The sequence below is a fragment of the Epinephelus moara genome, chromosome 4, assembly GCF_006386435.1.
Source record: "Epinephelus moara isolate mb chromosome 4, YSFRI_EMoa_1.0, whole genome shotgun sequence".
Taxonomy (NCBI): Eukaryota; Metazoa; Chordata; class Actinopteri; order Perciformes; family Serranidae; genus Epinephelus; species Epinephelus moara.
This window is the reverse complement of record NC_065509.1, coordinates 15,175,020-15,184,910: the sequence shown is the minus strand read 5'-3', so window position 1 is coordinate 15,184,910 and position 9,891 is coordinate 15,175,020. Positions and strand designations below refer to the sequence as shown.

The following is a 9,891-nucleotide window of genomic DNA, read 5'->3' as shown; positions in this document are numbered from 1 at the left end:
ATTTATTTTAGTTTATTTTATATTATTTTATTTTATACTATTTATTTTTTTCAGGAATATATGAAGCTCTCACCCCCTGCACTCACAGTATGAATGATACAAATACTTTACTTCCATACATGTATTTCAGACACACTTTTTAAATCAGTGATTTCCTTGTTTACAGAAGCCTTTAGGCGAAGTGGGCGGGACGGCGTCATCCAGGACGAGATGCTGGACGCCTATTGGTCCAACCGACGCAAATGTACGTATGACGTTAATTTGAAATTTCAGCGGTGAAGCGTCAGTTGTTGTTAGTGTGTGTAATCCGGTGCTGCACTGCAGCTTTGTCGGTGCTGTTGGAAATTTAAAATTAGTCTCGTATAGTAGATTAAAAATGTCTTTTTCAAGAGCCCCCTTGAAAAGGTTCAACGAGAACGTAGGTAAGTGACGCAAAAAAAAGCTAGTAGCTAGTAGCATGTTGGCAAATTATCCTCTTAAGTTATTCAACGGTAACGTTATGTGACGTTAGCTTATGTTACCGTCTGCTAACATACGTAGGTAACGTTATGTGCTAACGTTAAGGGTTGTTGGTTACATCTGTTAAATTCATTGAAGCTAACAGAACCAAGTTAAAGCAAAGCAGGTCGACGGTACAAAGCAACGTTAGCGTTAGCATCTGTAACTTGGCTAACATTGTGTCCGTAGGTTGTGCCCCTCCACCGGGGTCCTATGAAGTCAAATCTGGAGACCTGAAGGGAGCTGCTTCCTTTGACAAGTCTGATCGATTCAAACAAGTTAAGGCAGGTTGGTAAATTTGATAAGCACAATGCAAACAACGGAAGAAAACTACGAATTAATTTTATCTAAAACAACGTTTTGTACCAACGATTTTTTCATTATCTTCTTTTCCAGCTGATCTGCCACCACCATCGCCCTCCAAAAGTGTCCTTGCGTCACCTGTCCGTAGGACTATGTCGGTTGATGGACTTGTAAGTTATATTTTATTTCAGCATGCAGTTTGCCACTGAGATGGCTTGTAATTTACAGATCTGCTAGTCCAACAGCTGCTCCTATCATAAAACTAACCTGCTCTATTTTTATGTCTTGTGAAAACCTAGATTGATGGTTCAAGTGTAAAGAAAGAGAAGAATGGCATGACCATGGAGAGGAAGCAGCAGAAGCTCTTGGAGAGAGAGGTATGCTTCATTAGAGGAACATTTGTGCTATAGCTCTGCCACTGAAATGTTATTATAAGTTTCTGCAAGTAGTGACTTGAATCCTTAAGCTATAACTGAGCAACTACTTGCTACTACTGCAGGTAAAGTCATAGCCTTTGCTTTTGTTTCCTTCCAGATAAGGTCCCTGGTTCAGCAGCGCGGGGAGCAGGACCGTCGTGTGCTGGCTCTGGAAGAGGAGCTTAAGAAGGTGGAGGCCAAGCTGCTGGCAGCAGTCAGGGAGAAGACAGGCCTTGCTGCCAACGTTACCACCCTCGAAAGACAGCGGGCTGAGCTCAAGAAAGTCAATGAGTTCCTAAAAAACAAGGTGCACGTGGTTTTGGTGTTTATATTTAGTCTATGAAGAAATCCTGTCGTGATGATGCCTGGATGAGACGAGTTGCTATAAACATTTTTTAATTTTTAGCAGTGGTACATGAAATGTGTGACTGAGTACATGTCTTTTAGGTTTCTGCTGACACTACAAAAAAGAAAATCAACTCTCTCACAATGGAGCTGATGGAGGCCAGGAACACTTTGGATATTAAAAACAAGGTATGGCGTGTGTACACATACTTCCTGTATTATTTAGTGAAATAAAAATCCATTGGTTTGATCACATCTAAAATGTTGAGTCAGAGTTTATGAGAAAGTGCTCAGCCCCAGTAGATGCTGATTCAGTGTCTGTGTGTCCAGGAGTTAAATGTCCTGCAGATTAACACTGAGGGCCAAGTGAAGGCGCTAGAAACTGACCTGCAAGCTGCCAGGGCTGCTGTCACTGCTCTGAAGGACAGGAATAAAGACTTGGGTAAGATCTGACAGCAAAACATACTTACATGTTTGAGGAATAAAACTGAAGTAACCAGGGCTGCACTGTGATTTTTATCTTTTACAGAGGACCTTTATCAAGTGACCAAAGCCCAAAATGAACAGCTGGAGAATGAGAATGCCAGATTGCACGGTGAGTTCTGTGCCACTGGCTTGCTTTTTCCTTTACTTGAGTTGTGTTGACCCATCACTTCTAGAAATAATAATCTCTGGAGCGGTTGTGTTATTTTCCAGCTGTGATACGGGAGCTGAGGGAAGAGATCAGAGTCTTGCAGGGATACCTGGACACAGCCAATGAAGAGATCCAGGTATAAACTAGGCGTATAAAAACAAATCTTCCATTTCTTAATCATACTTTGTGAAAGACGTGTTTGATATGTTTGTTTGTTTGCAGGATCTCCGCTTGAAGCTCAGAGAGAAGACGCAGGAGAACACTGTGGCTGGTTCCCAGTTGGAGAAAGTAAAGTAAGCAAATGCCTCATGGTTCCTCCAAGTAAGTTAGATCAGAGCTTTATACCATGACACTCATTTGCCACTTCTCCACAGGCAGCTAGAGAATGAATTGGAGCAGCGTACTACTGAACTAGAAACCATCCAGGATATGCTGAGACAGAAAGAGGAGGAGGCACAGAAACTCCAGCAAGATCTCCAAGTGTCAAAGGATGCTTTAGAGGAAGCAGAGAAGAGGTTGGAGAACCAAGAGGTGGAGCTGAAGTCTTTGCAAAGGTCAGTGAGTGACATGGAGAAGCAAATGGAGGCGGCGGACCAAGAAGTTCAAGACTCTAAAGCAACAGTTCGACAGCAGGAGGCAGAGCTCGCCAGACTGAGAGAGGTTCTCAGAAGGACGGAGAAGGAGCTGGACGAGAGAGTGGCGCATCTCGAACAGAGGTGTCTGTTCTCTGAGGAGGAGAGAAGTATGTTACCCAAGATCCTGTTATGATGTTGATTTAAATTGTGTTATGTGTTGCATGTATTGTGTATGTTTTACCTATTAATGTGGAGATTATTTTCTTGATTAGTTGTTTGGTCTTGCATAACATTTAGAGAACAGTGAGAAAGCCTGTTACAATATCCTGGAGCCTAAAGTAGATATTAAATTAATTTACTATATTGTAAAACAAAGGAAAGTGGCAAATCCTCACATTTGAGAACCTGGAAATGTCATATTTTTGGCTTTGCTTTGCTTGTAAAATAATTGATTAAACATTGAAGCTCTAATATTCTTTTGATTTTAGGCAAGACTCAGGAGGAGGGGATGAGGAGAGTGGAGGAGTTGAAAGCAGAGCTCACCGTGCTAAAGGAGGCTAAAAGAGACGAGAAAAAGAGACAGATTCAGCTCCAGGAAGAACACGCTGCTCTCACTGAGGAACTGACAAGAGAAAAGGTTACACAAACATTTTTTGTCTCGCGTGGTACGTTGTTTTTGGATCGTAGTGCAGGATCACCTAAGCCGCAACTGGCTCTTTCTTCTGTTCTCCAGGCACTTGTGGACTCCCTGTCTGTGCTGGTGGAGCAGCAGAGGGAGGAGTCTGAGGAGCAACTCAGACAGCTTAAAGACGAGATGGAGGAGGTGCTGGGAGACCTTGCTGCCTTGGAGGACCAGGAGCAGAAGAAGCAGGAGATGGCAGAGAGGAGTCAAGAGGCCCTCCAGAGGCTGCAGGAGGAAAACAGCGAACTGGACAGACAGCTGGGTGATACCAGGGCGCTGCTGGAGAGGTGAGGTACCGACCAGAGGTTGCAGTAGATCTTCTCTTTGTCAGGGTTGTAAAAATTCCATTATAATCTATTACCTGTCATTTAACTTTTTAATGATTATAATTTATATTTAATAGCATTTTAATTTTCATGTTTTAATAATTAATATACAGAACAAGGTTATAGATTATGCATTAATAATAATGAGAAGAGAAAAGATGAATTGAGACACTGACCGTGCAAAGAAACTTTGGACACTAAGCTGTCGTGACATTATGCACATGGGAGAAGTTTTCTTTGTAGGCTTTCTCCCAGAAAACCCCTTCTGGCAGAAATCTATTCCTTTCAACCCAAACCAAGTCTTTTTTTTTTCTTAACCATAACCATGAAATCTCTTTCTGGTAGAAATCCTTCTTGGGGAACTTCTCCCAGCTGCTGACATTTTGCAATGGTATACAGTGATTAGGGGTGGGACAAAAAAATCATTTTTGCAATATATTGTTGTGCTCTCTCTCGCAATAAGTAATCGATACACTGAAGGTATATATAAATATTTTATTACAACACACACTCAATGGATTTCCCCCGTTGTCACCGTCAGTACTTAATGTCTCCTGCCCTGTTTGTGGGGGCGCTAATCCTGTAAATGAGGGTAAAGACCGTAAAGTGGGCGTAAGCAGTGGCTGGTGAAGAAGACGAGTCGAGCAGTTAGATGCAAAAACAGAAGAAGGGAATAAATGCATAATTACAGACGTTTTCCTTTTTAAGGGTTTTTTTTTCTTTTTCAGTCACATATTTTGTGATATATTGTTGATGAAATTTCTTGCAATATATCGAATATCGCGGATATCGTGTATTGTGATATTATCGTTATCGAGGGCCAAATATCGTCACAGTATGGAATCGTGAGTTACTTGTATCGTCCCACCCCTAGCAGTGATATAGGCTACCAATGCCATGGCTGAAGCCATCTAGACAATGAGGTCATGCACATACGATCAAAGACAAGACAAGACTAGACAATTGATAGTTAATATGCGCACACACCACCAACTGGACAGGGGTGTGAATTTCTCAAAGTTCCGGTAGATTGCCCTCAGTGTTGTAATCGTTTTTTTTTTTTTTTGGTCATTGATTTAAAAAAAAAAAAAAAAAAGTTCAGGATGGAAAACATTCAGTTAAGGCGATCTCCGGTGTTGACAGACATGAAAAGATACAACTTGCACATCCAACCATTTTAATCACAAGTTTGAAAGTCATACTTACATGAAAGATGTCCTCCTCACTGCAGTTGCAAAACAGCACATTTTTTGGATTTGTTGCCGCTGCCTGTTTGCTACTATTTAGAGTCACAGGCAGCTGGGAGCGTGTCCCAGCATACCCTGAGCATAAAGTAAAGAAAAATAATTGACAGGTTGCCAGTCCATCACAGACTTGACACGGACGGTGGGTCACTGTCTATTTCTGTTTATGCCCAATTTCAAGTTTGAAAGTCACCACACCACCTTATCTTAGGAATCTGAGGGGAACCAGGGCGCTTGGAGAGGCACATTTGTTCCTTTCTTTTATTAGACAGTTGAAGGTGGAGACAGAGGGGACAATAGTAGGCATGACCTTCAACATCTTGTGCTAAATTTGAACCAAGAATGATGGACTAATGATGTGCACCTTATAACTATGGCTGCAATTAAACAATTATTTTCATTATCAATGAAGCTGTCAATTATTTTCTTAATTAGTTTATGAAATGCTAGAGCCTAAGATGACTCCTTTTTTTAAAATGTCCTGAGGTCAAAAGTCAAATTTATTCAGTTTACTGTCATACATTACAAACAAAGCAGCAATTGAAATGAGCTGAAATGATTAACCTATTAATTGTCAGCTATTGGATTAATCGCCAAATATATTTGGGTTATGGAGAAAACAAGACATTTGAAGATGGCATTTTAGACTTTGACCATTTTCTGACATCATATAAACCAAACAGCTACCAACCCCCCCCCCCCCCCCCAAAAAAAAAAATTTCAACAGATTAATTGACAATGACAATAATAATACTTGCACCACTAACTGAGAAGCTAGAAACTAGATCATTTGTGTAATTTTCTCTTGTAAAATGACGTCATGTGACAATTAATTGATTTCCAAAACAGTTGACTCTTGGTTGACTGTTTGATGAATCGGCTAGTTGGGTCAACTCTGCTCACAAAACCATTTTACCGTTGTGCAGTTCGTCATTGACGGGAAACTTTCAGATTTTGTTTTGATTTATTGATAGAGCCAGTATTTAGGAATTAAGGTACTTTCAGAAAATGTTTATTGTTTTAATGCACATTTCCACAAGTGTTAGAAGTCTGTCAACTTTAGAAAAAAAAGATTTAAAACAGTAATCTTATGACGATGCTTTTATCAGTAAAGTCAAGACACCAACTTAACATATAAAACTGTGCTTGTCATTTTTAGTAAGAGCAAAGATGTGGAAGCTTTAAAAGAGGAGCACTTAGCCGCCATGAGAGAACTCCAGGAGGCACACACAAACTCACTGAGCAAGATGGGAGACATTGTCACGGAGCTGGAGAGGTGAGCGCTCGAGTTGTCAGTATTCCTGGAATGCGAGTTGGAGTTGTGTTCGTGTTTGGGTCAAAATTCTGTCAATGTGTGAGCTTGACAGACTGCTTGTCTTACTTTTCAGCGCCAAACAGGCTCTGCAGGGAGCAGAGGGAAGACAGAAAGAACTGGAGGCTGAGGTGGAGAGAGTGACGCAGCAGATGAAGGAAGAGATAGATAAAGCCGTTCAACAGAAAGAGGAGGAGGTCAACAGAGTGATGGAGGGGTTAGAGGAGCACCAGGAGAGGCAGTTAGCTGAAGCAAAAGCCAGGGAGGAGAATTCAAGGTATGCCTCGAATTCACTTTGAGTCTGCGTTGAAATAACTGTCACTTTTGCACCTTTTTTATATATATATTTTTTCTCTTTGTCCTTGACTTGATAGAAAGTTGCTGGAGGTGCAGACTCGTCTTGCACAAAAAGATGAGGAGATAAAGGCCATGGAGGCGAGACACGCTGCCCTGATCAATCAGCTACAGCAGGAGCTACAGATGCAGACAAAGCAGAGAGAAGAGGCACTGGGGCAACTAGAGGAACAGAGGGGTCAGGGTGCAACTCTGCTCCAAAATGAGAAGGAAAAAGCCCAGAAAATGCTCGAGGAGGTCCGCCAGGAAAAAGGGGAAATAATGGAACAGCTCCAACGAGAAAGACAAGAGAAAGTTAAAATTCAGACAGCTCTTCAGGAGGAAAGGGGAGCGTTGGAGGCTGAAAGAGAAGACCACCAGCAGGTCAGGTCAGAGGTGCACAGACTGCAGACTGAGCTGGAGAGGATAGATGAGGAGAGGAATAGTCTTCTGTCTCAAGTAAAGCTCAAAGACCAGACCAGGCTTGTTCTCGAAAATCAACTAAACATAGCAGAGCAGGACAGAAATCAGCTTCAGTCTTGCCTGGATGAGGCCGAACAAGGGGGTTTGAGCTTTCAGACCCAATTAGACCTTATGGAGGAGAAAGCACAGGCTCTGCAGCATGAGTTGGAAGAACAACGACAAGACAGACGGGCTTTGCAGGAGCAGGTGGAAGTACTGACTCAGGAAAAGGTTACACTACAGTGGGAGATGGAGGAGCAGCGACAGGAACTCCAAAGACAAATTACTGAGGCACAGGAGAAAAGGTGAGCAAGACTGGATTTCTTTTGTGTTCGTGTAATTTTTGTTTGTTTTTTACAGTCTGTACATTTTAACTCATTGTTCGTTTCTTCTAAGCTCCCCAAGTTCAGAGATGGAGCACTGGAAGAAACAATATGAGGAGCTGTTTGCCAAAGTCAGGCCCTTCCAGGTCAGTCATTTCCAATAATATCCCAGATCAACTTTCATTAAAGCCACACTTACCAATGTGTTGCTACAAACGGTGGAAAAAAGTACTATATGTAACGTGAAAGGTGTTGTAGTAATGAAACCACAGAGTTTTAAGAAGTATTTTAGTGTCTTTTAGTTCATTCAGTCAATCAACCAGCCGTAGAGCTTTGATTTTGGACCCGACCCACTGGGCTCTGGCTGAGCCTCTTAACATTCCCCCGGGCCTGAATTGGATTGGATTGGGATTTACACTAACATCCCTATTTCTGTATGAATTAACAAACACTTTAGTTTCACTTTCACTGCCCAATATATTCCGACAGCGCTCAAAGAGTTACTATCTACTATAAATGTTACTATCTACAAATGCACCTGTGTTACTACGCTGAAAACACTTGAGTTGACCTCAGCTTGTAAAACTTTTTTACAGTGGAAATTTGTGTTTTTAATTGGGCTCGAGCCCAAAACTGCTGCCATGACAGTAACTATGTGGGTCCATGTAGGATCAAGCTGGACTTTTTTGGGCCCAGTCAAAGCGCCAACCAGATACATGTCTGTTGTGTTCACAGGTTGTTGTGCTGCCCCCAGGTGGCCAAAAAATTAAATTCATAAAGGTTTAAAGGTCCAGTGTATTAGATTTAGGGACATCTATTGGTAGAAAGGGTTAATAATCACGACTACACTGTCATTAGTTTATAATCACCAGAAAATAAGAATCATTGTGTTTTACCTTATGACGACATGTTTATATCTACATATGGAGCGGGTCCTCTTCCATAGAGTCGGCCATGTTGTTCTACAGTAGCCCAGAATGGACAAACCAAACAGTGGCTCTAGATAGAGCCATTTGCATTACAGTGTTTTCACATCAGCCACCATAGTTATCTCATAGTTTCACTTCTGTAACTTCACCGCTAGATGCCACTAAATCCTACACACTGGACCTTTAAGTTAAAATACATGGATGACCTAAATGCCCCTCTAAATGTCCATGCTGGTGTGTACCCACAGGAACAGCTCAATGCGTTTGCAGCCGAGCGAAATGCACTACTCAATGAGAACGGAGTAAATCAGGAGGAGCTGAACAAACTGGCTGATGCTTACGCTCGTCTGCTGGGCCACCAGAACCAGAAGCAGAAGATCAAACATGTGATGAAGCTGAAAGATGAGAATGTCACCCTAAAACAGGTGAATGCACGAGAGCGGTGCTGTCTGCTTTTTTTTTTTTTTTTTTTTTTTTTTTTTTTTTTTTTTTTTTTTTTTTTTTTGTCAATCCGCACACAAGTTTTGTCTGTATTTCATCCCCACTTTCTGCTGGCTGTGTGTGCAGGAAGTGTCGAAGCTTCGGTCCCAGGTGGCCCGGCAGAAGAGTGATCTGGAGCAGCTGAAGTCAAAGCTCCCTGGTGCTACTCGCCGCAGGTTTGATCCCAGCAAAGCTTTCCAACACGACAAGGAGAACAGGAGAAATGAAACTCTTCAAGAAGGTTAGTAACTAAACTGCAACAGCCTAAGCCTCGATAAGGGCAGAGCTTTGGAGATATAATGAGATGTGATGATAATTGAAACTTTAGTTGATGATTTTCACCTTGTCCAGTTGCTGAGATATTTGTGTGGACGCCTAATTGTTTGTTTGTTTTGTCAGGAAATCATTGTGTATAATGGAGCTCCGCTGCCAGATGAGACCTGACAACTGATTTCTGTGGTTGTATATTTTTTAATATGTATTAACCTTTTACTTGGATGCTTTTTCATCGGGATTTGTACAAATAATTCATTGTTAATGTTTTAGAAATGAAATTCTCGTAGAAGTGTTAACCAGCTCATTACATGCTGCCATTTTACAGCCTTTGTGTTAATTCATGACAGAGTGAGGATGTATCTGTTTTGATCTTAAAAAGTAATGTTGGTAGCAGATGTGTGTGTGTGTGCAGGAGCAGTGTGTTAAAATAATGAGGAAATAGATAGCTGCAGCTCTGCACACCATTTGGACAACAACAGCTTAGTCGGCATTAAAATGTGGGATGTGGATTTCATCTTTTTAACTTCCTTAGCAGTTCTTAGGGTAGCAGAACCAGTAAGCATTTCATGTGGGATACCTGTTTATAAGTCTCTCTTATTTGTAAATAAAGACAGATTTTAATTCTCTTTTTAAACCAGTGTTCCTGAGATTATTTACCTCCCAAGTGCCAAAATGATATGTACAAAGCCTTTTTTGCTTGGATCTTCTCAGTCATGTCTGTCCTCTGCCAGTAGAGAGCACTCTAGGACTGCA

At 41.5% G+C, this 9,891-nt stretch overlaps 1 protein-coding gene across 1 annotated transcript; it reads left to right on the top strand.

Moving 5' to 3' along the window:
- Positions 1–282: 282 nt before the first annotated feature.
- Positions 283–9,777, top strand: hmmr (hyaluronan-mediated motility receptor (RHAMM)). The gene is made up of 20 exons (XM_050042272.1): positions 283–422; positions 688–786; positions 895–971; positions 1,101–1,178; positions 1,336–1,524; positions 1,665–1,751; positions 1,893–2,004; positions 2,092–2,157; positions 2,259–2,332; positions 2,419–2,489; positions 2,571–2,938; positions 3,260–3,408; positions 3,505–3,740; positions 6,183–6,299; positions 6,412–6,612; positions 6,710–7,435; positions 7,527–7,599; positions 8,631–8,807; positions 8,950–9,103; positions 9,262–9,777. The coding sequence occupies exons 1-20, from the start codon at positions 377–379 to the stop codon at positions 9,276–9,278; spliced, it is 3,117 nt and encodes a 1,038-aa protein (XP_049898229.1). The 5' UTR covers positions 283–376; the 3' UTR covers positions 9,279–9,777.
- The last annotated feature ends 114 nt before the right edge of the window (positions 9,778–9,891 follow it).